General features: G+C 47.4%; 2 protein-coding genes across 2 annotated transcripts in view; one reads left to right on the top strand and one right to left on the bottom strand.

The window, feature by feature from the left end:
* Positions 1 to 104: 104 nt before the first annotated feature.
* C17H1orf43 (chromosome 17 C1orf43 homolog) lies at positions 105 to 11,304 on the bottom strand. The gene is made up of 7 exons (XM_032318286.1): positions 10,918 to 11,304; positions 10,530 to 10,631; positions 6,772 to 6,889; positions 6,498 to 6,551; positions 5,726 to 5,892; positions 5,584 to 5,642; positions 105 to 941 (listed from the first exon to the last, which is right to left on the bottom strand). Exons 1-7 carry the CDS (start codon positions 10,981 to 10,983, stop codon positions 746 to 748), a joined length of 762 nt encoding a protein of 253 aa, XP_032174177.1. The 5' UTR covers positions 10,984 to 11,304; the 3' UTR covers positions 105 to 745.
* A 148-nt stretch (positions 11,305 to 11,452) lies between these two features.
* The window catches only part of UBAP2L (ubiquitin associated protein 2 like), a 42,715-nt gene continuing 26,993 nt past the window's right edge, over positions 11,453 to 27,174 (top strand). The window contains 8 exon segments of the mRNA XM_032318274.1: positions 11,453 to 11,542; positions 15,952 to 16,081; positions 16,783 to 16,860; positions 17,442 to 17,552; positions 21,819 to 21,987; positions 22,375 to 22,470; positions 22,911 to 22,956; positions 23,620 to 23,735. Of these exon segments, the coding sequence (XP_032174165.1) occupies positions 15,992 to 16,081; positions 16,783 to 16,860; positions 17,442 to 17,552; positions 21,819 to 21,987; positions 22,375 to 22,470; positions 22,911 to 22,956; positions 23,620 to 23,735 (706 nt within the window). The 5' untranslated portion in view covers positions 11,453 to 11,542; positions 15,952 to 15,991.

Genomic DNA, 27,174 nt, shown 5'->3' with positions numbered 1-27,174 from the left:
TCAGTGGGAAGCCTGCTTCCCCCTCTCCCATTCCCTCTGCTTGTGTTCCTTTTTGCTGTGCCTTGCTTTCAAATAAATCTTAAACTATAAAGAAATGAATCATATACTTTTAAAATTGTTCATTTTATTAAATAATCTAGAATGTCAGACCAGTGCATTGGTCTGACACTTCTTCCCTGTCCCACAGCATCCCCAGGAAGCATAGGGGCATGGGATTCGGTCAGGCTCCAGCGCTCCCTTTATTCAAGACAGCATGGAAAGCAAGCCCAAAGGCGGATCCTTGCATATCAGGGAAGCCACGTTTCAACCGCCTCTAAAGAGGAAGAGGTCTCAAACCCAAATGGTCCCCATGAAATTACGTAGAACGGGGCAGACACAGAAGACACCAGTCCACACCATCCCAACTCTCACTCTTAGGATTATTTCTAGTTTGGAAAAGGGGGAAAAAACAGATGAACTATAATAAAAATGAAGTGAGCATTTTTAAGAAAACATTGATGGAAACATCTGAATTCAACTCCAGAAAAAAGTGCTACCAAGGGAAAATAAAGTCCTGAATTCCTTAATGGAATTAGAGCCCATTCCTGAAATGGGCTCTAAGAACTAGCTGGAGAAGGATCCTCCAGGAATGAACCCTAAGAGCTCTGGACACTGTAGCAGGTCAGCAGACCTGGGCCCACCAGCCATGTGACCTGAGGCCAGGGGCCCCAGCGGCAGCGGCAGTCGCAGCGGCGGTGGCAGCCCCTCACAGAGTACTTTCCAGGGTGTTATAGTTGTCCTTAAAGCTCTTCAGTTCAAGGAAGTGCTTGGCACGTTTACTCTTCTGACTGGAGGGGAGGTATGTCACCTGGATGGTTGCCGGCGAGACTTCAGGAGACTGGGTCAAGTCTTTGGCCGCCGACTGGTGCTGTCGTTGCGAACTCCCACTTCGCGCTTTGACCCTGGAGCACAGAGGGAGGGCAGCTTAAGGAGAGAATGAGGACTAACACAAGAATACAATTTAAGGCTCACCCATTCTATAAATGTAGCTGCAGCTGCAAATGACCTCTGTTCTTGTCCTACCTTCTCTCTTTATTTATTTGACAGACAGAGATCACAAGTAGGCAGTGAGACAGAAGGAAGCAGGCTCCCTGCCGAGCAAAGAATCTGATATGGAGCTTGATCCCAGAACTCTGGAAGTAATGACCTGAGTGGCAGCGGCTTTAACCCACTAAGCCACCCAGGTGCCCCCTTGTCCTACCTTCTAAACTAGTTACTTAAACCCCATCTGATAGCTTAGAAGTAGCAGAGAAACCAATTTTCCCACTGAGTCCCTGATTCTGGCTCAACATTTTCATTTCACTATGAAGAAAACTTTTAATTCTGCTGATTTCCCTAATGTGTGTGTGCCGCAAACATACTCCCAGTCCAAAACAGTCCACTGAAAACTGAAGAGCAAAAAATAAGAAACTCGGGCGCCTGGGTGGCTCAGTGGGTTAAGCCACTGCCTTCGGCTCAGGTCATGATCTCAGGGTCTTGGGATCGAGTCCCGTATCGGGCTCTCTGCTCAGCAGGGAGCCTGCTTCCCTTCCTCTCTCTCTGCCTGTCTCTCTGCCTACTTGTGATCTCTGTCTGTCAAATAAATAAATAAAATCTTAAAAAAAAAAAGAAAAGAAAAGAAAAAAGAAACTCAAGTAGCTACTGAGTACTTCTGACATGTTACATTAGACTTGGTGTTTTACCAACATCCAATTTACTGATATCCCAGTATCTCTGTATGGTGATGTAACATCCTCATTTTCCAGGTTAGGAAACTAAGAGTCCCCCCTTGCCTGAGGTTACAAAGCTATCAAGTGACAGAGTTGGGGGGCACCTGGGTGGCTCAGCGGGTTAACCCTCTGCCTTCGGCTCAGGTCATGATCTCAGGGTCCTGGGATCGAGTCCCGCATCGGGCTCTCTGCTCAGCAGGGAGCCTGCTTCCCTCTCTTTCTGCCTGCCTGCCTACTTGTGACCTGTCTGTCAAATAAAAATAAATAAAATATTTTAAAAAATAAAAAAATAGGGGCGCCTGGGTGGCTTAGTGGGTTAAAGCCACTGCCTTCAACTCAGGTCCTGATCCCAGGGTCCTGGGATCGAGCCCCACTTCCGGCTCCCTGCTCAGCGGGGAGCCTGCTTCCCCCTCTCTCTCTGCCTACTTGTGATCTCTGCCTGTCAAATAAATAACTAAAATCTTTAAATATAAACAAACAAATAAGAAAGAAAGAAAGAAAGAAATGGCTGCCTGGGTGGCTTAGTGGGTTGAGCTGCTGCCTTCAGCTCAGGTCATGATCTCAGGGTCCTGGGATCAAGCCCCGAATCAGACACTCTGCTTGGCAGGGAGCCTGCTTCCCCCTTTGTCTCTGCCTGCCTCTCTGCCTACTTGTGATCTCTCTGTCAAATAAATAAATGAAATCTTTAAATAAAAAAATAGGGGTGCCTGGGTGGCTCAGTTCGTTGGGTGTCCGCCTTCAGCTCAGGTCATGATCCCAGGGACCTGGGTTTAAGTCCTGCATTGGGCTCCCTGCTTGGTGGGAGCTTCTCCCTCTCCCTGCCACTCCTGCTTGTGCGTGCACGCGCGCTTTCTCTGTCAAATAAATAAATAAAAATAAAGTCTTTAAAAAAACCAAGGTAAGGGGCGCCTGGGTGGCTCAGTGGGTTAAGCTGCTGCCTTCGGCTCAGGTCATGATCTCGGGGTCCTGGGATCGAGTCCCGCATCGGGCTCTCTGCTCAGCAGGGAGCCTGCTTCCTCCTCTCTCTCTGCCTGTCTCTCTGCCTACTTGTGATCTCTCTCTCTGCCAAATAAATAAATAAATAAATCTAAAAAAACAAAAAACAAAAAACAAAAACACACACACACACACACAAAACCCCAAGGTAAATAAAAATCTCTGTCCTTGTGGGGCATCTGGCAGCTGCAGTAGAACGACTCTTAACCTTGGGGTCTTGAGTTCAAGTCCCACTTCAGGCATAAATAGAGGTACCTGTGGCTGGCTCAGCTGGAGGAGCATGTGACTTTTTTCTTCTTGTTTAGAAAAACAGCATGAGTGGGAGGGGCAGAGGGAAAGGAAAAGAGAATCTCAAGCACACTCCAAGCTGAGCATGGATCCCAATGCAGAGCTTGATCCCAGGACTCCCAAGATATGACCTAGGCGGAAACCAAGAGATGCTCCACTGACTGCCACCCAGGCACCTAGCACTTGACTCTTGATCTTGGGGTCTTGAGTTCAAACAAATAAATGTTTTAAAATAATAATAAAAAAATAAAAATTCAGTCCTTGATTGCTAGTTTTAGTGAGAAAGTTGCAATGAGTGATGAAGAGAATGGACTCCAAAATCCAACAGACTTGCACCCAACTATCACTTTTTTAAAGAAAGATTTGTTTACTTGACAGAGAGAGGGAGAGATCACAAGTAGACAGAGAGGCAGGCAGAGAAAGGAGGAAGCAGGCTCCCCACTGAGCAGAGAGCCCGATGCGGGGCTTGATCCCAGGACCCCGGAATCATGACCTGAGCTGAAGGCAGAGGCTTAACCCACTGAGCCACACAGGCACCCCTATACCCATTTATTTCTGAAAAGACTTTATTTTATCGGAGAAGTTTGAAGCGGTGAGGGGTGGGAGGTTGGGGGAACCAGGTGGTGGGTATTAGAGGGCACGGATTGCATGGAGCACTGGGTGTGGTGCAAAAACAATACTATTACGTTGAAAATTAATTAATTAATAATAATAATAAAAGATTTTATTTTGGGGGTGCCTGGGGGGCTGTCATTAAGTGTCTGCCTTTGGCTTAGGTCATGATCCCAGTGTCCTGGGATTGAGTCCCACAGTGGGCTCCTAGCTTGGCAGGAAGCCTGCTTCTCCCTCTGCCTCTGCCTGCCACCGTCTGCCTGTGCTCGCTCGCACTCTCTCTCTCTGACAAGTAAATAAATAAAATCTTCAAAAAATAAAAAACATTTTATTTTTAAATAATCACTGCACCCAATGTGGGGCTTGAACCCACGACCCCACAATCAAGAGTTACATGGTCTACTGAGCCGGTCAGTCACCCCAAGAACTTAATTTTTAAGATACCTGTGGTAAAATACACCAAAATTTACTGTCATAGCCATTTTTAAATGTTTCCGTTGAGCAGTGTCAAGCAGCACTGTGCAGCCGACCCAGAGCCCATCTCCAGCATTCCTTTCATGCAGCAAAACCATGCTCTGTTCCCATTAAACCCTAACCCTCCAGCCCCTGGTACCCACCAGCTCCTTTCTAGCCTTATGAATTCGATGACTCTCGGGACCCCAGATGAGTAGAACCAGAAGGTACTTGTCTTTCAAAGACCGCAGTTTCAACACGCCCCCTGAGTTCCAGACTAAGCACCTATCTCACCTTCTCCCCTGCAGTTTCACTCCTGCTCTGAGCAGTGTTTACTAGACCCTTTGTGTTTGGAAAAAGGTAGTTTTTTTTTAAGGACAGCAACAAGAAGGGACAGACACCCCTTATCTTCTGAGAAAAAACCGTATGTGCTTTCAACACAGCAGAAGACAGAGGTTGCTCTTCTCAACACCAGTAAGATTTTATTCTACACTGGCTTTCCCTCTTCACTCTCTCAACATTTGCATGAACAATACAACGAAGCTACGTTAGTGCACATTTAAAACGACACCAGACAGGGCACCTGGGTGGCTCAGTGGGTTAGGGCCTCTGCCTTCGGCTCAGGTCATGTTCCCAGGGTCCTGGGATTGAGCCCCACATAGAGCCCTGCATGGGACGCTCTGCTCAGTAGGGAGCCTGCTTCCTTTCCTCTCTCTGCCTGCCTCTCTGCTTACTTGTGATCTCTGTCTGTCAAATAAATAAATAAAATCTTAAAAAAAAAAAAAAGAAGAAAAAAAAAGACGCTAGACAGAAGTCGGGATTCCAGTATCACACTCAACATCTACAACTACAGTCATGCCCTTAGTTTCAGACAAAGTTCCTAGTCGTCTAAGTTCTTATAAGAGTGGATGGCACTGGGGCGCCTGGGTGGCTCAGTGGGTTAAGCATCTGCCTTCGGCTCGGGTCATGATCTCAGGGTCCTGGGATCGAGCCCTGCAACAGGCTCTCTGCTCAGCAGGGAGCCTGCTTCCTCCTCTCTCTCTCTGCCTGCCTCTCTGCCTACTTGTGATCTCTGTCTGTCAAATAAATAAATAAAATCTTTAAAAAAAAAAGAAAAAAGGATGGCACTTGACTGTTACTTTTATCAGACTAAGACATGTAAGGATGACACTGGAACCCTGGAAGAGAAGGAAATCTCTCTACTGAAAAACCTCATTCCCTTTATTGATAGCAATGTTACACCACTTCCGACATTTTACTCACCTGGACTAAAAAAAATTGAGGGGTAGGGGCACAAAAGTAGGAGAGGTTTTCCCTCTGTAAGCTTGTAGAGCAACACATGCTTTCAGATGTGAGGGCAAGGCAGAACTGGACAACCCGTCACCATGGTTTCGTGCCCCATAAAGGGCATCCCGCCTGGGGGGTGTGCGGCAGCTCAACCGCCCTCTTCAACCAGGCCCTCCAACGTAGTCCCCTTCACACTTACACAGTAGCCAGCTCGCTCAGGGCTTCCTGGTAGCGCAGGTACTCACTCTGGCCAAAGACCTGAGCAAAGAGGAAGGGCAAGAGGCCCTCAGGCTGGGGTACTCCTTTAGTTCCCTGAAGGAGAAAGTGGCCACCCCACTTACCCCTGTCCCATAGCGGGCCGTCTCATAGCCATCCAGCAAGGTATCAACGAGGGCCTTGCGCACGCCCTTGAAAGGGGTACTAGTGTTCCGGAGATCTAGCAGGTAGGAGCGGAAATTCTTGCCCAGTAAGGAACGGGGATGCCTGCCTTCAGCGTGAAATGGTATCTCTGCGCAGATAACAGACAGTGTAACGCTTCTCCCACTTATCAGTGTTTCTAGTTAATCTCCCAAGTTCAGAAATGGGTCCAACAACTGACTGACTTTGGGGGAATTCTAACAGAATGAAGACGACCACAGGTATAAAGCTGGTCTGAGTGGTCACCTGGTGGTGGGAACACAGCTGTAAGCTACGTCAATGGTACACAATACTGTCCCCATCCAATTTACACCCCTGGCTCTGAAATACAAACCAGGTTTTATCAAAGAGGAAACATATTTGACAATGGTCACAGAACAGAAAAAACTCAAGAACCATTTATCTTGGTCTTACTGAAAAAAGCAGATGTCACCTGTCTTTTGTGGAAAAAGCAGTCAGTCACCACCACCCCGTCAATGAAGCTGAAGGTCTATGGACAAATGCACTCACTGGAAAGTAATGTTCCTCTGTCACTTCCTCAGACAAAACGATAACCTGGTACTCTCAAAACTCTAGGAAATTCCTCCTAGCCGGAGATCAGAGAAAGGACAAAATCTAATATATACAGAGTGGGCTTCCTCCCTCTTCCCCAGGTGAGCCTCCAGGGCCCTGACCATCCTGCCGGGCAGGCCTTACCGGAGGCGCGGATGGCATCCAGCGCTTTCATCCTGTAGAGATAGTTGTAGCAATCTGTTGAGAGAGAGACTGGTCACAGACTTAATTAACCTCAGAAGACTTTCCAAACTTCAGCAAGCTAATCAACAGTTTCCCGAAATCCGACAGGTACCCAGCAACAGAGGAACCACAGGTGAAGGCTTTGCCAGGGGCTATGCTAACAGCTTGGAGAGCAAGGAATTCTGAACTTGGGAGGATTCCTCACTGAAGTATCCTCCAAGAGCACGCCACGTACTCTGATTTCCCTGGGTTTCTAGCTGTAGCAGTCTTGCATCACCATCTGCAAGGAGCTGAGGCTCATACTTGATATCTTGAACCCTGGACAGCCGGATATCAATTTCCTCTTTTAAGTCCTGTTCACACAGAGAAAAGAACATGCCATCACTTACCCTATACTCTGCTTTCCATCACCCTGGAAATGGGGCAGAGCAAGTGAACCAACTAAGACAAAAGCAGCAGAAAAAAAGCTCATAAGGCTGATAAAACTGTCAGGTTAAGACTAAAAAACTTTCTTCTTTTTTTAATATTTATTTATTTGACACAGAGAGAGAGAGAAATCACAAATAGGCAGAGAGGCAGGCAGAGAGAGGGGGAAGCAGGCTCCCTGCTGAGCAGAAAGCCCCATGCGGGGCTCGATCCCAGGACCCTGGGATCACAACCCGATCCAAAGGCAGAGCTCAACCCACTGAGCCACCCAGGCGCCCAAGACTAAAAAACTTAAGGATGGGATTAGGCTTCCTAATACCTCTCCAAACTGTACATCTCTAAACTAGATCTTTTAACCTGCCAGAATTTCTTCAAGTCCACAACATCAATGTTATTTCTGATTCAATTGGGTTTAAAATCTTAGTTTTTATAAAGAACTTCCGGAGAAAGAGAAAAAATGAACAGCAATTGGAAATCATACTCTAAAATCTGTAAAGAGGCCTGTAATCATTTGTAATAGCTTAGGGACCACCCTACCTGTGGGACCACAGAACTTCTAAAATTCTTCTTCTGGACTACATTAACTCCCCCTCCGCCCCCCACGATTTTATTTATTTAACAGAGAGAGAGAGATCACAAGTAGGCAGAGAAAGAGGGGGAATCAGGCTCCCTGCTGAGCAGAGAGCCCAATGTGGGGCTTGATCCCAGGACCGAGATTAGGACCTGAGCCAAAGGCAGAGGCTTAACCCACTGAGCCACCCAAGCGCCCCTAAGTTAACTCTTTTAAGCAGGTAATTCACATCCATGGTGTAAAATTCACAAAAGGCTCTAAAGCCAGCCCCCATGTACCCAGAAGCAACCACTGTTAATAGTTCCAAGGTCATCTCTCTTACTTATGAGGGTTCCAGAGCCCCAACAGATTTTCTTCTTGTAACTTTTTATTTTTAAGTAGGCTCTACACCCAGTATGCAGCCCAATGTGGGGCTTGAACTCAGAGATCAAGACCTGAGCTGAGATGAGAGTTGGAAGCTTGACTGACTGAGACAGCCAGGTGCCACTTCTTGCCATTTTAGAAACTTCCAGGGTGAATTATATATGGAATATGTGTTACATACATTTTAAGTAATCATAAAAATCATTAAGATAAACACCTACATCCACTATCCTGTTTATGAACTATAATGTTACCAGTGGCTGTGAAGTCTTGCATGCCTACCCTGACTGAATGCAACCCCCAATGTTAATTTGTCAACCATCTCGTTTTTCTTTACTGTTTATCACATCAACCTAAACAAGATGTTTAGCTTTGCCTGGTTTTGAACTTTACACAAATGGAAAAAATGTTTTGAATTCCTCTGCAACTTGTCTTTTAAAATTTTAAATACTTGGGGTGCCTGGGTGGCTCAGTCAGTAAAGCGTCTGCCTTCAGCTCAGGTCACGTTTCCACCATCCTGGGATCGAGTCCCTGCTCAGCGGAGAGCTTGCTTTTCTCTCTCCCTCTGCTGCTCCCCTTGCTTGTGCGCTCTCTCTGTCAAATAAATACCTAAGTAAAATCTTTAAAAAATTTTTAAAATACTTTATTGCAACATGTTGACCTTACACGTGATAAAACACATCCAATTTGTGTCTATTGATGATTTTGACACATGAATACACCCACTCAACCACCGTTAAAACCAAGGTACTCGACATTCCCATCACCCCAAAATGCTGTCCAATCCCTTTGCAGTCAACCTATCCTTCCCTGCTCCACACAACAGTTATGTACTTTCTACTGATGTAATTCTGCCTATTGCAGAATTTAATATAAAACGAATGGAACAAAGTTTTACGAATGACTTTCTCGTTTTTTTCATCCAGCATGTTTTTAAAATTCATTCAACTTTGTAATTTTTTTCATTCAAAAATGTTTTTAAAAAAAGACTTAATTACGGGGCGCCTGGGGGGCTCAGGTCATGATCCCAGGGTCCTGGGATCGAGCCCCGCATCGGGCTCTCTGCTCGGCGGGGAGCCTGCTTCCCCCTCTCTGCCTACTTGTGTCTACTACTACTACTACTGTCTGTCCAATGGATAAATAAAATCTTTAAAAATAAAATAAAAAATTAACAAAGACTTAATTTATTTGACAGAAATCACCAAGAAGCAGAGGAGCGGGGCGGGTGGGGGCGGAACAGGCTCCTCCCGGAGCAGACAGCCCCTGTGGGGCTCGATCCTAGGACCCTGAGACCATGACCCGAGGCCCCCCGGCGCTCCTGGTTAGGGCTTCAGGGAGTTCCCGCGTTTCCGTGCTCGGCTTCTTGCTGACCCTTTCGGTATTCCGGGATGCGTCGCCGTCAGCACCCGCTCAGGCGTCGGGGGCTGCAGTTCCTTCTCGGAACGTCACCACCACGGACACACCGCCCGGGCACTCGTCCGCCGCTTCAACCGCACCCGCGAAGACCCACGGCCGCGCGGGTCCGGCGCAGGCGCAGCCTCCGTGCGGGGGACCTGGGGCTCCCCTCGGCACTTCCCCCGGCGACACGCGAGAACGTGGACGAAAGACCTTTCAAAGCGGAAGGAATCTCCTCTGGTCCAGGGACGCCTCAAACCCTCCGAGTCGCGACCGGACCGTGAGGTGCCGGACGCCGGCCCCGCGCCCCTCGTCCGGAGGGCGGTGGCCCTGGGAGAGCTGAGGCCGGTGGAAGCGGCCCTGCCCCGGGCTTCAGGCCACCACACGTTCCTGCCGGTTGTCCGCGGACGACCCCGGCCAAGAGCGGGGACTCCCGCACCGCGGGGGCCGAGCAGTGGTGTCGGAGCTGAGGGGGGCTGAGGGGGGCTGAGGGGGGCTGAGGGGGGCTGAGGGGGGCTGAGGGGAGCTGAGGGGAGCTGAGGGGGGCTGAGGGGGGCTGAGGGGAGCTGAGGGGAGCTGAGGGGAGCTGAGGGGGGCTGAGGGGAGCTGAGGGGAGCTGAGGGGGGCTGAGGGGGCGCGGCCGCGGCACTCAGCTCCGCGCTCCCGGCCCTGCCTTTCCTGTGGCCAACAGACCCGCACTCCCGCAGCTCGCCGTCGAGGGGAGACCGGCCACGACACAAAGGGACACCCATGCAGTCTGCGGGACACGGTTCCTGGAGAAACGCGACGGCGCGAGCAGGCAGGAGCGCGCCTGCGCCGGGAGGAGGGCGAGGGCGGCCGCGCCCAGCCGAGCGCGGGACAGCGAACCCCTGCGGCCCGACCGCAGCCAGACGCCGCGCCCAGGGCGAGCCCCGAGCGAGGGCGGCGGGGCCCCCCGGCGGCCGGCGCCGACAGGTCCGGGCTCAGGCGCCCGTCGGGGCCGGCGCGCAACCCGGAAGTCCGCCCGCGGGACGCGCGCGCAGAGCCGGGCGCCGACCAAACGCTTCTCTTCTCCGCGGACCTGACCGGCCTCCCGCAGGGCGGGCGGGGCAGGGCCAGGCAGGGCAGCGGCACCGGAGCAGGTCGCCCCGAGACGCCGCGCGGGGCCTCGGCTCGCACCCGCCGCCGGCCCTTCCCGCGTCCCGCGCCGCGCCGGGGAAGCCCGGCCTCCGCAGCCCCCTCGGGCCGCGAGCACCTACCTTGGGGGCGTTGTGCCCCACAGGGACATGAGGGCCCCTCCGCGACTTCATGGCGAAGCGCATGATCTGCCTCTTGACGAAGATGAACAGCAGCACGAACACCTGTCCGGAGGGGTCGGAGGGCGCCTTAGTAAAGCACAGTTACCGACAAGCGGCTCGCCTCGGTCCCGAAGGCCCCCGCGGGGCTCCCGGGGGCGCTCGGGGGCGGGGGCGGGGTCGGGGCCGAGGGGGCCGCCGCTTCGGTCCCCGCGCACTCCGGAGGCGGCTCCGAGTCCAGGCCCCGAGAAGGCGCAGCTGAGCGCGCGGAAGGCGGGGACGGGGGACGCCCACGACAAGGGCCCCTACGGGGCCCGACGCGGCGGCAGGACGGGGCGGGGGGTCTCCTCACCAGGCTCCCGTAGGCCATCACCAGCACGACATTCACCCCCGACAGCCAGTTACTGCCGGACGCCATGGCCGCGCCCGCCCCCCCACTCCGCCCCGCGCACAGCTCCGGGTCACCCGCCGCCCTGCCTCGTCAGCCCGGGCTCCGCCGAGGCACGGGCGCTTGGGCTCCCTGAAATCCCTCGGCCATTTCCTCACGGGGAAAGACCAAGGCTGACCCGGCCCCAAAACATGGCGGACGGGAAGCCAAGAAAGACCTTCGCCTTCCCGCTACCCCCAACACGTGACGGAGGCCCGCACCGGCCCCGCGGGCTGCGCGCGCCGAGACGCTGAGCGGCGCAGGAACAGGAAGCGGAGGCAACCAGTGCGTCACGCGGCCGAGGCGGGGGGTGGGGGGGACGCCCGGAGCCGCAGCGCAGCGCGGCGGCTCGTGGCAGAGTGGCGCGCGCACGCTTCCGTGCGCGTCCCTTTTCGCGTCACGTGCCGGGGTACGCAGGCAGGCAAGTGGGAGGGGGAAGGCGCGAGAGCGAGCGCGAGAGGGGAAAGGAGGGAGGGGGTGGGGAGGAGGGAACCTCACGTCACGTGACAGGGGCGGCGCGGCCCGGGGTGTCAGTGTGGAGGAGACTGAGGTAAAGTTGGGAGCGCAGCGGCGTTGGCGGCGGCGGCGGCGGCAGCGGCAGCGCGGCGGGGCCGGGTATTGTCCGCGGCCCCTTTAAATCCGCGGTCTCCCTTTCCCCTCCCTCCCTTTTCCCCTACCCCGCCGGCGCCCCCCCCGTAGGCCCCCCGCCCCGTGCGTTCCCCCCACTGGACACCCCTCCCGGTCGTGCGAGCCCGGCGCCCCCCCTCGAGTCGGCCGCCGGGGGTTTTGTTTATGGTTGGGTCTGCGGCCTACTGGGCCGCGCCGGAGCCGGGGCCTCGATTTGGGAGCGTGGCCGGGGCGGGGCTTGGGCAGCCGGAGGGGGGGGGGCCATGCGGCTTGAGCCTGAGCGGGGAGAGCGAGGAAGAGCGCGAGCGAGCGCGGCCTGGGCCCCGCCTGAGGTAGGGCCTGCTCTGCTCTGGCCGCTGCCCGTGAAGACGACGAGGGGGCCTCCTCCCTTCCCAGCCCGCTGCGGGCCTCCTCGGATCCGGATCCGGCCTGGTTTGGGGGTGGCGGGGGGGCGGCGGGTGGAGCTGCCCCAGACTCCCCCATGTGGCCCTCAGTTTGGAGTGCGGAGGATTCATTTGTTCCGGGTGGGAGGTGAGGCGGCGGTCGGCCCGCGAGCTCCCAGGTGGCGCGGAGCGGGGTGAGCCTCCCCTCCTCCACGCGTGGGCTCGCGTCCCCTCTCCGTTGCCGGCCTCTTTGTCAGCGCCTCTGGTCGCCCTCCTTCTGTCGCGGCGCCCCGGCGCGGGGACGTGTTCGTGGCTGTCGTGGGCTTGCTGTTGTCCGTGCTGTAGCGTGGGGCGCCCCGGACGCTGGTGCTGTGTTGGGGAGGCTGGACGGGAGACCCCCGAAGGCTGTCTTACGCCTGAGGGACGTCACCAGAGCCCCGGGGGGTGTGCTCCCCCCGCCCTCGGACCGGAATTCCGAATTTCTTCAGACCCCTCGCTGGGCGGACAGTCCCTAAGTCGCTTTGCGGACTGATGTCACAAACGGGAGCCGGCTCGACCACCGGTCTCCGGTGCGGGATGGCGGGGAAGCGAAAGCACCACAGGGACAGGCCTTTCTTGTTGTCATTGTTACCGTTTTCGCCTTCGAGTGTCCCCGAGTGTGAGACGGAGAAACGCGTTTTTGTGTCCTCTCCATCCACCTTTCCCCGCCCGTGGCCTGCTGGGGTGGGGGGGGACTTGTGGGGCGGGGACGGGGGTCAGCGCCCGCCAGTCTTCTGGAGATGAAGCGGGCTGGTCATGGGTGGGTTCCTGGGGCGGTAAAACTGCGTTGAGCTCTTACACCATTGTCCTTAAAAGAGCAGAGCGTGCCAGTGATTGTTTCCGCTGCCGGCAGCGGGTCTGGCCGGCCCAGAACTCAGGGTGCAGGACCTTACAATGTACTGTTCTGTGTCTGGTTTTGAAGCCCTCTTTGCTCACTGTGTCCTAACTGGCAAGTACTCTTTAAAGTTAGACTCGAGTGTATGCAGAAGGGGATGCTGGGGTCATTTCCACGAAGCCTCCAGGGGAATTAGTAGTTGGGTTACAGGTAGCAAGCCCTGTTCCCCCCAGTCCAGCTTCAGAGTGTCTGAATTGTTTCTCAACTTAGATTGTAAGCTCCCTGAGGGCAGCAACCAAGTCCTACTGCTTTTGTATTTCCTGAAGTACTGGACACATAGTAGATACTCAATAAATACTTGTTATTTATTTTTTTCTGTAAAATTTCTCTGGCTATTTTTTCAAGTAGCTGGTTTTCAAAAGATGGTCAAGGGCATTCCTGTATTGCAACCAGTATTTGTTCCTGGGCTGTTCGCTTGGTCTCCCAACACTTCTCCTGTGTTTCCCGTAAATATTTTTATTTTCTAAGGAAAAGTACTTAACAAGATTCCTCCCCTCCACTGTGATAACTCTAGGTATGTGTCTCTGCTTGCTACTAAAAGGCTACTAATTTTGTGCCCTCCGGTGAGCCCAGATCACTCAATTTTGACCTGTCGCTCAGTGTGGTTACCTGCCTAGGTGGTAAAATTTTCTTAGTCACACATTTTAAAGCACTTGTAAGAAAGAAATGGAAGTTAACAGCCGGACTGATCAGGATTATTTCTTTTTTCCCGTCAGTAGTTAGGAGCCTTTCAAGAAAACTCGTTAATGTATTTACGCAGGTTCGGCGCGTGCAGTCATCCCTACTGGTAGGCACGCAATTCACATCTGTAGTATTCTACTCCTCGGTTGGAATCACGAGAGAAGTAGAAAGCAGTCAGTAGTTGTAAATTACAGGAGCATTGATTCACATTAGAAATTTCATTTTAGAGCCAATTAGTAAGTATAATAGTTTTCATCTAGTTTTAATTTTTCTCTTTGATTTGAATCCAGCAGTACTGGTGAAAGAACACTTGTTTTTTTGTGAGTGGTGAAACTTGGCTATAATGCCAGTCTGGGAAAATGGACTACTGTGTAGCAAATAATCCTCTACTAGCTAAAAATATTTACAGGCCTTTGTGTGCACATGTGCATGTGTGTAGGGAGAAGAGGTAGTGGTTAGAGAATTAGCTCCGGGATTTCTTTAAAAATTTTGGCAATAGAGAATGTAAAACTCTTAATTCTTAATGACTGTATCAAAAAACCCCAAAGACCTGTGCATCCTGTTGATCCAACTTGGTGAAGACTTTATCCACAGGGAAGTTAGCTTTCTTTGTGACCCAAAAAACCAATGAAATTCACTTCCTTAATAATCCTACTATATTTCTTTAGAAGCCCAACCAATTTCTCCCTCAAATTCAGCAGTGTGTTTTGAGTGGTCTAACATTACCCCATATATAAAGTTTCATTAATGAAAAAAATTATGTGTAGAGCAGAAAATATAAACTTACTCTCTTTGGGACGGAATAAAACAATGCAGAGTAACATCTTATTTTGAGCGCTTCATCATGGGGTGGATATTTTCTTTGTTTACTAAATGCAGCAGCTGAGGTTGTGTTACAAAGCAAAGTATGAATGAAGGGAAATTAAGTTCTGGAGAATCCTCGCTTGCTAGAACTGTTAATAACAAAAACTGTTCTGGTTTTGGGAAGGCCCTGTGTGTTCTCTGTCTCTTTAAAGACTCAACAAAGTCCCATTGCTGGCAGTAGTGTCTCAAGTTTAAAATGATAATCCTCGGGGCACCTGGTTGGCTCTTTCTGTTAAGCATCTGCCTTTGGCTTGGGTGATGGTCCGGGGATCAAGCCCCACCTCGGGCTCCCAGCTCAGCAGAGAGCCTGCTTCTCCCTTTCCCTCTGCCTGCCACTGCTCTTGCTTGTGCTCTCTCTTTCTGTCAAATAAATAAAATCTTAAAAAATAAAATCCTAACTCTTCTTAAAAAAAAAAAAAAAAAGATAATCCTAGAAGCCCTTTCTTCCAAATAAAACTTTGTGCTAGACACTTTGGTTTGGGACAGGTTTGGGATTCTCTGTGTATTAAGGTGAGTGGTAAAGAGTTTTTGCATTTCTGGCGCCTGGGAACTGTGGACTAGGAGGCAACAGAAATAGCCGGGAAAACTGTGTTTGAATTATCTGGGGAACTGACTGGGATTCTGAGCAGTCACGGGGGCTAATACTCGCTTTGTTGAAGGTTACACAGGCTCCCACTGCATGAGGAAAGACAAGAGGGAGGGAGGAAGGCTAGACCTCGCTTATCCTTTCCCGAGTGATGGAGGTTGCATGCGACATACATAAACTGGTTGTAAAGGGAGGTAGGAGTGCTGCTGAAGGTAGACTGAGTACAGTATTTTAAATTGTTTTTATTTGGAGTGTAGACTAATCCCCTTCCTGGAAAGCTTTTGTTTCCAGGTTTTGCTGATTATCTTTCCTTCTGTCAAAGGGACTTTAGATATTTTGATTTATTAACATTGTTTCCCTTGGCTACCAAGATAGCAAAACTTCACAGAACCTATGTCTAGGGGGCTAGTAACCAGACTGTGCCCATAACTTAAAAAAAATAAAAAATAAAACCATCACTGGGGGCACCTGGGTGGCTCAGTACGTTGAACCTCAGCCTTTGGCTCAGGTTATGGTCTCAGGGTCCTGGGAACAGCCCCCGAATTGGGCTCTTTGCTCGGCGGGGAGCCTGCTTCCCCCTCCGTCTCTGCCTGCCTCTTTACCTACTTGTGATCTCTCTCACTCTGTCAAATAAATAAATAAAATCTTAAAAAAATAACCAGGACTTAATACTTGCTTTATATATTTTTTGTTCTACAGAAAGATTAATAGCCATTGTTCCTTAAGGAATTTATCAAGCTAAATATGTCTTAAGAACAGATGAATTTTCTTGTTTGTTGCTTTTAAAGAAATAAAAGTGGTGAAGATGCTGATGAAAGAGAAATTGAAAACATTTTGCCCATATTTAACATCTAAATTGCTTTTTTTTTTTTTAAATCTTTCAGTATTCTACCTTGTAAATACTGTTATTTGTATATACTGTAAATGATGACGTCGGTGGGCACTAACCGAGCCCGGGGAAACTGGGAACAACCTCAAAACCAAAACCAGACACAGCACAAGCAGCGGCCACAGGTAAAGAACCCAAGGGATATGGATTTATTGATAGCATTACTGGTTGTTACTGGTTTCCATCCAGTGCAGCAGTATTTTGTGCTTTGGATTCTTGGTTTGGGTTTTTTCTTCTTGTTTTCTAATCCTTGGCTCTTTCTAAGTAGGGCTTGATGACTGTTAATGATACGCCGTGATGCAGTGTTCTTCCTTTTTGCTGTTTAATACGGCATCATGAAACTTGGAAAGAATGGGTTCTGGGCTTTGTATCTGTAAGGTAGCATTTCCCTCAGACAAAATCTTAACGTTCTTAGCCCTAGAGATTAGGGGGTGGCATTGGTCCTTGCAGAAACAGGAACAGGGTTTACATGTGACATTGCAAATAAATATAAATTATTTAAGGCACAAATGTTTCAAAAAGGCACTGTGATCCCCAAAGAGGAGCTGCTTTAACTGTGAACATCGGTGGAAAAGCTCCCTGGTTTTCTAGGGATCATAGGGTGGAATACTAATAGCTTCAGTGTTGTGTTGTGTTGTGTTGTGTTTCGTCATTTTGCAAATTTAGGCATCTTACTTGATGTTAGTATTTTACCACTTGGTCATTTGTAACAAGGAGAAGGAAATTGGACTGGGAGGTGGGGTGGATTATTGACTAGATAGGCCCTCTTACTTCTCTAAACTGTTGTCTCTCGATCATGCTTTCTTGAACTTGTTTTAATTCCTAGGCCACTGCGGAACAAATTCGACTTGCACAGATGATTTCAGACCATAATGATGCTGACTTTGAGGAGAAGGTGAAACAAGTGAGTGTATTGCTAATTTGCTGTAAACAGTGGGGAAAGACATCAGGATTAAAGCATAGTTAAATGTCACAGATAGCTACCAGGCTCCTTTGTGCTGTAGGTATAGAAAGAATTAGGACCTGAAGTATAATAGGTTAAGCCAATAAGTACATGCTTTTGTTTTCTGATTTACCATCCCGCTTTGGATGGCTACCTTGTTCGAAAAGGTTTTATCTTAATTTTAACTTCTTATTTATTGGATGACTTTGTTGATGCCATTTCTTATAGCAACTTTGAGCAGTTGTGCCATCTAGGAATTGTAGAAGCTGATGGTGTGGTGAAGCCTGTGTGCTTCTGGGTTTGATTCCCTATTAGATACTTCATTGTTTGATTATTTCATAAATACTTTGGCCCCATCCCTAATCAAAGGTAAATATTTTGCTTACTGAACCAGAATACCAAAATTCTGCATATTTTGCTTTTTTAAGCCTGGGGTTCTTTCAGACTCAACTGGTGTCTTCTCCCTTTTCCCTTGCTCACCTGGCTTCCTTTTGTGAGGAGTGCAAGCTTGTTCTTGATGGTTGCTGATCTTTTTCTTTCAGTTGATTGATATCACAGGCAAGAACCAGGATGAATGTGTCATTGCTTTGCATGACTGCAATGGAGATGTCAACAGAGCCATCAATGTCCTACTGGAAGGAAACCCAGATACGGTAGAGTGTTAATGGAACATTCTAGAAAGTGGGTCCCTGGCTGAGAAGCTCAGAATATTCTAAAAATAGCAAGTGGAGTAACTAAGCTTAAAGGAGAGTAGTTTAGGGGCTTCTCGGTGGCTCAGTCGTTAAGTGCTTTCGGCTCAGGTCGTGATCCCAGGGTCCTGGGATCGAGCCCCACATCGGGCTCCCTGCTCAGTGGAGAGTGTGCTCTTCCTCCCACTCCCCCTGCTTGTGTTCCCTCTCTCACTGTCTCTCTGTGTCAAATAAATAAATAAATTACTTAAAAATAAATAAATAAAGGAGAGTACTTTATTCTCCAAACGGAGCAGAGAACTGCCCTGGAGATTGTTTGCTGTGGGTTACGAATACTTAAAATTTATATACAGTAAGTAGGAGAAGACATAAAATCTGTCTTTTTTAATTCGCTTAGAATAGATCATTCATTCTAGGCTATCGAGTGTTTTCCAGACTGGGTTCTGAATTAGGTAGGGATGCTATATGTTAGCCTTAGTTACTAATCATAGAACATTCTACTCATCTGTTGTATTGCTGTTGAATAAAGCCACACAAACTAGTGAATTCTGATTTCAAGACATTCTCATTATTAGTGTTACCTTTTACAATATATTTTCGTTGCTTGAAGTTATTTCTGTTGAGGTAGTAGAGAGATTGTTAACAGCCTTTTGACCATACCTGGAGATGATAGGGGTATCTTGGAGGACCTCTTGCCCTAGAATTTCACCTCGTCTCCTTTCCACTTAATGAGATCTTTATATTTTTGTGCTTGTCTTATCACTGTCCCAAGTTGTTAAGTCCCTTAAGAGCAGGTGTTCTGCCTTACTAACCTTTGGGATGTGCCTGTGGTGCTTAGCAGAGAACTTTATTGTTTTAATAAGCAGTATATAATTTTAAAGTAATCTTCGTTGGTCCTACTCTGGATGTGGTCCTACTCTGGGGATCTTTGGTTGGGTAGATAACCAGAGTTCACTTTGAGAGAGATCAGCTTACTGGTGTTACAGTGTCACATTAGCTAAATGTTGGAGGTTTGTCAGTTTCCTTGAGACAATGGGAAATAGTAGTGGAAAGCTTTCTTTAGTCGTTGAATTTAAATTTGTGGATTTTTTTCTTAAAAACTGTGGTCTTGATCCTGGCTAGCTCAGTCAGGGGAGCCTGTGACTCTTGATTTCAGGGTCGTGAGTTCAAGCTCCATGTTGGGTGTAAAGTTTACTTAAAAAAAAATGTTTGAGATTTTACATTATTGATCTTACTTGAAAATTACTGTCTGGATAATCAGATAATAGTGCCTTTGGCTCACTTTGAGTTTACTCTAGAATAATTGTAAGATTTTTGGGTGCGGGGAAGAGGTCGGACTGAACTCGTGCCTTTTAAAAGTCTGGAATCCTACTTCGCTCCCACCGTCCCTCCCTCCTTCAAGTCACATTTGTTTCACCTTCCATCATCTTCCGCTTAATGCTCTGAAGCTAACCTTCCACAACGTCAGAAAGGAAAATAAACTGGAAAATGTAGGCTTATCCTACAAATAAACTGTCTGTTAGTGAAACCAGTGGGGCGTAATGTCAGCTGCCAGGGGATGTTGGATGTCTTTGGGTGGATGAGGTCATATCAGAAAACTGGCAGTGCCTTTGGGGAGATCATGGTAATTTCTTTTCCTTATAGAACCTGGGTAGCACCAGCTGCTGATACATGCCATAGAGAAGGGAAGGGTGACAGATTTCTGAAGCTTTTGCCAGGTTTTAAGACAAACTAGCTGAAAACTCTGAAAGCTGTTCTGAGTCTAGTTTCCAGGATTCCTGATGCAGATTTAGTTATAATAGGAGTACAGTAACTTAGGAATTGAAGCGACTGTGAACATAAAATGACCTACCAGCTGTGGTGCGGAATGAGCTTGGACTGGAAAAGTAGGCAGCAAGGAGCTGCTGAGTCCTGGGTGGGTCCTTAATCTTTTTAAAAAGTTATTAGTGAACTATTATAGATTCTTTAGAATTGTGGTTATGATTTTGCTATAATTTTAAGCTGAGGTTTTAACTTAAAAACTTTCTTTTAATTATAGTAAAATACATTTAAAATTTATCGTCTTAATTTTTTTTTTTAAGATTTTATTTGTTTATCTGTCAGAGAGCACAAGCGGGCAGAGTGGCAGGCAGAGGTGAAGAGAGGAGCAGGCTCCCTGTGGAGCAAGGAGCCCGATGCGGGACTCGATCCCAGGACCCTGGGATCGTGATCTGAGACGAAGACAGCAGCTTAACCGACTGAACCACCCAGGCGTCCCTCATTTTAACCATTTTAAGTGTGTAATTCAGTGGCTTTTAGTACACTGACATTGTTGTGCAGCCATTAGCATTATGCATTTCCAGGACTCTTTCATTTCCCAAACAAACAACTGTATCTCTTAAATAATAACTCCCTCCAGACCTCTTTCCCCATCTTCCCAGCTCCTGGTAACCTTCTAGTTTCTGTCTCTATAAATTTGCCTATTCTAGGTACTTCATGTAAGTGGAATCATACAGTATTTGTTTTTTTTTTTATGTCTTCTTACTTGGCGTAGTGTTTTCAGAGTTTATCCATATTGTGGCTGTGTGTCCGAATTTCACTCCTTTTTAAGACTGAACAGTATTCCAATATATGGATATGCCACATGTTGTTTATTCATCCATTGATGGACACTTGGAATTATTTGGAAGTAAGTTACAGTCATCATAAATAAAATACTCTACAGCATGCTTCCCTTAAAGAAGGATATTCTGTGTGACCGTAATGTTAATTGGGCCTGAAAAAATTAATAGTCATTTCATATTGTACTTGGTCCCTGTTCTTTAAAATTACTAGATATTGGATAGCTGTTGCTGAGCACTGGGTCGTTGTTGTTTGAGTGAGATGGGAACTAGGGTGGTAAAGATCTGGTCGTCTTGGTGTTTGGGAATTTTTTTTTTTTTTTTTTAAAGATTTTATTTATTTGAGAGAGAGAGAGAGATCACAAGTAGGCAGAGAGGCAGGCAGAGAGAGAGGGGAGGAAGCAGGCTCCCTGCTGAGCAGAGAGCCCGATGCGGGGCTCGATCCCAGGATCCTGGGATCATGACCTGAGCCGAAGGCAGAGGCTTTAACCTACTGAGCCACCCAGGCGCCCCGGTATTTGGGAATTTTTATTTGTATGTATTTTCTGCAAAATATGTGTGAATCCAGAGTTGTTGCTTTCTTTAAGATTTAACTTACTTGACAGAGAGAGAGAGTGAGTGAGGGAACACAAGTGTGGGCAGAAGGAGAGGAAGAAGGAGGCTCCCCACTGAGCAGGGAGCCTGCTGTGGGGCTGGGTCTCAGGACCCCGGGATCATGACCTGAGCCAAAGGCAGACGCTTAACAACTGAGCCACCCAGGGGCCCTGAGGGGTGTGTTTTTAAAACTTAAGATTTATAAAACTCATTTCCTGAGGAATGAGGTTTTCGCAGGATGGTCTGGCTTACTTTCCTTACCACAGATTTTCTGTCCTGCAGTGTGGAATGAATCACAGATTACCATGCTTTGGAGAAAGTTTAATTGGACTATTATCAGATCATGAAGGATAGGGAGAAAACAGCATGTAAGACCTGGAATAGGTTTCCTATAGTCCACATGTCTCAGGGCCAGGGCTGTGTCTTATTGACTTGGTCTTTTTTAGCAAAGGAAATTGGTGTGTGTGTTAGAGAGTGTGGTTTGGAGGGTTGGGGGTGGTGATGAGTAGGCGTAGTTGTTTCCCTCCTGAATTCTGGTTGCTTGATGAGAGAATGTGCCTAGGAGCCCGATGTGGTTTGTTCCTTCTGAATTCAAAGTCAACCTTTAGAAACTTTCAGTTCTTTTCTGCTTTGACAGGAACAAGACTGTAAAAAGTTGAGAGTCGCTGAATCCAGAGGGAATTAGTTTTTTCAGCCCTGGAAATAGCCTTGAAAGATAGGGACCAATAACTAGGTCCTTTGATCTGCCAAGTGACTGCTCTGGATCCAGATCTTGGCGATCCTTATAGAAGTGATCCCTGCAATCCATTAGCTCTAAGCACCTCCCCTACAATAAAGGACTTCGGTTTTGCAGTGATAGGTATAGAATTTGTACTGAGATTGTAGTCGGTACCCTCCATTTAAACAGGACATAAATTAGTGGAAGTATCTTAGACTTGGATGATGAGAGGAAAAGGGTTGACAGTTTTCCCAGCTTTTATCTGTGATTTTCTGATAGCAGTCCATATTGATTAGACGTGAATGCTCTGCCCTTTAGCATTCGTGGGAGATGGTCGGGAAGAAGAAGGGAGTCTCCGGACAGAAGGATGGTGGCCAAACGGAATCCAACGAGGAAGGCAAAGAAAATCGAGACCGTGACCGAGACTATAGTCGGCGACGTGGTGGGCCACCAAGACGAGGGAGAGGTGCCAGCCGTGGACGAGAGTGTATGCATGGGGCTTTAACAAAACCAGCTGTGGGTCAGTAATGTCTGGACTTGAGGGATGTCAGAACGCTGCTAGGCTGGCCCTAGTAACCATAATATCCTTTTGATTTGTTTCTTCCCACTCTTTATTGTGAGGCCTTGATACCTCTTACAGGTAGCGTTTTCTAGCTGCAGCTACCAGGTTGGCATGAAATTACTCTGCAGTTATTGGTGAAGTTGTATAACCCAGAGCTCTCTGTTGTGTGGCTCATCCCTGAGTAGACCTCATCCCATCTTTCCAGCTCATTTTCTCTTCCTCATTTTCGACTCCCCACCACCATCTCTACATGCCATTTACATATTTAGATAAATTCTATTGACTGTGCTCTGGCTGTGTTTTTAATTTTAGTTCGGGGTCAGGAAAATGGATTAGATGGCACCAAGAGTGGAGGGCCTTCTGGAAGAGGTACAGAAAGAGGCAGAAGAGGACGTGGCCGAGGCAGAGGTGATCAATTTCTTGAGGGGTGGGGGTGAAAATGGGGGGCAGGATTACTCTTACTGTTAGTTCTTTAGGGGTCTGCTTTATTTGAAAACAAGCAAATTCACATGGCATCTCATTATCTTAACTGTTGAGATGTCATGCAAATTCTAGAGATTGCTGAGTGGGCAGTGGGAAAGAAGGTAGCTGTCATTTTCTCTAATCTTTATTGTTGATGTTAATGTATTTGCTTAAGGACCAGCATTTGGTCAGCAAAGGAAACATCTGTCTGTAGTAAAGGTGGTCCTCCTGTGGTGTATATTAACTGCACTGCGGGGTGAGAGAGAACATCTTCATCATACCACCCAGTTAACTATGGCAGAGTTGTCTCATTTAGCAAGCAAGGTAGTTTTATATCAGCTTCTAAAATAGTCTTTTTTCCTCTCTTTTTCTCCTTTTCTCTTTAGGTGGCTCTGGTAGACGAGGAGGAAGGTTTTCTGCTCAAGGAATGGGGTAAGTGTCATTGATTTCGTGCTGAAGTCTTTAATTTTTTTCCCCTAAGCACCACTGTAATATTCTAGAGTGGCTGATAGCCTGGTACCCTGAGGGTAATAGGCAGCCCTACCAGAGCTGTGATCAGAAAAATTTCTAGACCGTTTGACTCAGATAGGTATGTAGACTTTGGGCTTAGATGAGTGTCCCCCCAACTGGGTCATTCTCTCCATCTCATAGCTTTATTTGAATGCATATACCTGCTGTTTTCCAAAATTTTACGTGGATTTTATTATTACTACTATTTTTTAAAGATTTTATTTATTTGACAGAGACACAGCGAGAGAGGGAACACAGCAGAGGGAGAAGCAGGCTCCCTGTGGGGCAGGGAGCCCAATACCCTCTACCGCAGGACCCTGGGGTCATGACCCACGCCTCTTACTATGATTCTTGATGTCCTAATCCAGGACAGATGGTAGATCTAAGTTGAGATTATACCATAGGATTTTAGGTAGGCTGATAAGTGAGGGAAGTAGATGTATATAGGGTTATAGAATGGGCTTGGTTGATCTGTTGTTAGGGCAAAGTCAGGATTCTTGTGGCCATCCTCTCTGAGTTCATTTTTGCTGGTGCTGCTTAGAGCTCAGAGACTCTTTTAAGCATTTCCACCCCCCCCACCCCCAGAACCTTTAACCCCGCTGATTACGCAGAGCCGGCCAGTACCGACGATAACTATGGCACTAACAGCGGCGGCAGTACGTGGAACAACACTGGCCACTTCGAACCAGATGATGGGACGAGTGAGTGACTGTTTCTTGTTTCTTGTCTCTAAAACCTAAGGAAATAATTACTTTGAGGTTATCATCATATTAAAAAGTGGAGGAATAGTTTTTGGGTGCAGAGATAGGAGAGAGGGGGGTGGCCATCGACGTACTGTGTACATTCGCTTCCTGTCTGTGTGCCTGTGGGCACTTAACCATGCTGTGTCACCTGGCCTCGTCACTCTTCTGTGAGATTGACGCTAGTCGCTATCTTCAGATGACAAGCAGACTGAAAGGGTGGTTGTGAAATTGCTAGTATTTGAACTTAGAATTGTTGGACTCTCAGAGCCCATGCTCTGTCACCCTGTGTGGCTTCCGTTAGGTCCACGTGCATTTCCTAGGGTTTCTGTTAGAGTGTCTAGCTTTGCTCTCAGAAAAGGTATCCATAATTACTTAATTGAGCCACTACTTGTAGAGGTGAAAAGGCCTGGAATCAAAACCCACTAACAGCTTAATTGTTTTCTCGTATTGAGATAATATCTTCTTTCCCTTCATTTTTGGAAAATTGCAGTATCTGGGGAAAGGGGAAATTGTGTATTTCTAGCTCTATTTATCGGATAGTCTTCTGAACGTGGAAGAATATTAAGGGGATTTAAATACGATTTTTTGTTGTCATTAGCTCACTTGTAGCTGGGTAGGCTCTATATATTTAAGGATATTTTAGGTTTGTGGGATATACCAAGAGCTGTTAGGGAGTAAAAGATGGATTTCTCTCTGTCTCTCTCTCTTTTTAACTTTCACCCTTTTAAATAAGAACAGCTTCTAGGCAACGGAGTGTTTTATTCTTATGTGATCACTAACTTCTTACAGCTGAGCCGGCACATGGAGAGCTCACGACCCCTTTCTCCTGTAAAAGGGGGAATGATTCAGTAGCAGAACATGAATTAGGCTCTTTGACTCCCATCTGTTTACTTGCCCTGCCCTTTTTCAAAGACTGTTGATCTTTATCTCTTTCTTTGGGAGGGTCTTTGGCACAAACAGTTCATCTACTGCCCACAAGATGTGAGACCTTAGGTCCTGAATGTTTCTTGCTTTTTGTTTACCACACTGTCTCATCAGTGCATTTTGGATACAGTTTTCCCATTGGTGGAGACTGAAGTTGAGTTATGGACAAGATGGAGATCCATTTTAATTCCCTAGACATTTGGCTAAGAAATGTCTTTATTACTTTGGAGGTTGATGAATGAGTTGCTCTTTATTCATCTCCTGATGGCTTTGTAGAGGTAGTGGTAGCAGTCTGAGTAACAAAAGTTACAGTTTCTGAGCTCTAGTTCTTGGACATTTGGTTTTTTATCATTGGTACAAAACAGTATAGAGATTAAGGGATTTGTTTTCTGTTGTGGATAGAAAATCATGCAAGGAGTCCTAGTCCTCGATTGAAAGCCTTAGCTGTTCTCAGCAAGGATTTGGTTTGGAAACAAGGAATGATGAAGTGTGTGTTTATTTCTTCTTAGTAGAGTATAGCAGATTTGGAAGGTTAGAATCAGAAATCTGAGTTGTGGCTGTTTGATACTGCCGCCATCTTGCTAGTGTGAAAGAGTTGGGTGTAGCTTCATGCATTTCCGTTGTTCATTTCATAGCATGAACTGACCTCCGTGCATGATCTTTCTGTGTTTTCATGATAGCACACTTCAAATTCTCTTTTTAGATTTAAAAAGAAATTCAAACCTACCCTTAAAATATCCACAGGTACAGTGGGAATTGTGTTTTGGGGGCAAATGTTCTCATTCATAAGCAAAATTTCACTGGTTGTTTTTTCTTCTCTTTTCTTTTTTGTTTCAGGACTTGATTTCATTGGGGTTGAGGGGTCAAATTATCCCCGAAAATTTGAGACTGCTCCTGGTATGATACATCCAGGTGCCTCACTGCCCCGGATATTTTTTTAGATTTTAATGAATTGAAATATCTGTGGATATGTAATTTTTCTGTCATCCTGCTTTTTTCCTTTTCTGCTTTTCTCCCTCATACTCTGGGCCTGTTTTCCCTTCTTGAAAAATTTTGTCCATTAATGAAGATTTAACATTTTCATTGACTCCTGTCTGCTGACAGAATGGAAACCCTTATCTGTTCAGATTCTTTGCACTCTTCCTGTTCCTTCGTGCTGCGTCAGTTACAGTCGTCTTGGCCACGACTACACGTCCTGTATGGGGTCAAGTAGGCATCTTCCTTTTTCCTTCCCATCCAGATGCAGTCACCAGAGTGCAGGCAGACATTCCTGCCTTGAGAGAGCCTATTAGTATGTGGTTACTTCCAACTCCAGGGTTATGTATGTGGACGGATTGGGATTCCATTTACCCAGGGCAGGATGGGTGTCAGTGCAGAGGAAGAGTAGTGTTACCCGGGAGAGAGAAGAGTGTGCTTTGTAGCTTGTCTCAACTGAGATTGGACATCAGTTTGATTTGGAGAACATTGCCATTATTAAGTGGTTTAGAATTTCCCTGGTCCAGTTACAATGCTCTGGGAGAGGTATTACAGTGAACATCTTTTTCTCTAGGAAATGAGGTTCTTTCATTATTAAAAGTTAAGAATTTCTTTCTTTCTTTCTTTCTTTCTTTCTTTTTTTAAGATTTTATTTTGAAGTAGTCTTCATACACAGTGTGGGGCTTGGACGCATGACCCCAGCATCAAGAGTCACATGATCTACTGACTCAGCCAGGCAGCCCTAGAAGAACCTCAGATGGGTTTTGTAGGTTTAGAACATTTCTCTTCAGTGACCATGAAATACCTGAATGCCAGACTTTTGTTCTTTTAAGAGGGTTTCTCCATTTGGAAAAAAGGCTTTAAGAGTTAATACGTACTCTTGTTCTAGAGAAGAAAATAAAGAGTGTTCTTGTCCTTTTCTATAGGCAGGCGTTTCTTACTGTGGTCCTTGTTGAAGGGAAGAATCCTGGCTCTCACAGAACAGTTTCCCTTTCCGAGGATCTATGTATACATGAAGCAAAATAAGGGGGATATGGAAGGTGGTTTGATTGGTGATGGCCCTTTCCTATAGAAACTATATCCTGACTTCATTTTTACCACCGTGAGGAGAGTGTACACCTGTATTGTCTTCACAGAGCCCTTGGTGGGTTAGATGCCACACTTTGTAGGTTTAGGATTAGGATAATAACTAACACACATTTGATTTCTCAGTTTTGGCCAGTGTCTTTTGAAAAGAGCAAGACCCATGACGGTGTCTTACGATTAGTCCAGCGAGATCTATAAACTTGACTGCTTACTGAGTATACATTTTTAAATTGAGTTCCTGTAGCAGATAGTTGTCCGTCCCCTTTGTTTGGAAGCTGGTCCTTCTTCACTGCTGTCCCACTATCCTGTGGCAGCTGTTTGTGTTCCTTCTCACTGCTCTTTCTCCAGACCCCCACAGAGTTGTCTCCTACCAGATTAGTAGGTGTAGTTCTGGTTTAAATTGGCTGCTGCC

This window comes from Mustela erminea, chromosome 17 (genome assembly GCF_009829155.1).
Source record: "Mustela erminea isolate mMusErm1 chromosome 17, mMusErm1.Pri, whole genome shotgun sequence".
In the NCBI taxonomy this organism is placed as follows: domain Eukaryota; kingdom Metazoa; phylum Chordata; class Mammalia; order Carnivora; family Mustelidae; genus Mustela; species Mustela erminea.
The sequence above is the reverse complement of the archived record's forward strand: the minus strand, read 5'-3'. Positions and strand labels throughout refer to the sequence as shown.

Coding starts and splice junctions, on each gene's coding strand:
- C17H1orf43 (XM_032318286.1), bottom strand. CDS start 10,983: ATGGCGTCCGGCAGTAACTGGCTGTCGGGGGTGAATGTCGTGCTGGTG. Junction 5,643..5,725: donor CGGCCCGCTATGGGACAGGG/GTAAGTGGGGTG, acceptor CTCTTTGCTCAG/GTCTTTGGCCAGAGTGAGTA. Junction 942..5,583: donor CTGAGCGAGCTGGCTACTGT/GTAAGTGTGAAG, acceptor TCTGTGCTCCAG/GGTCAAAGCGCGAAGTGGGA.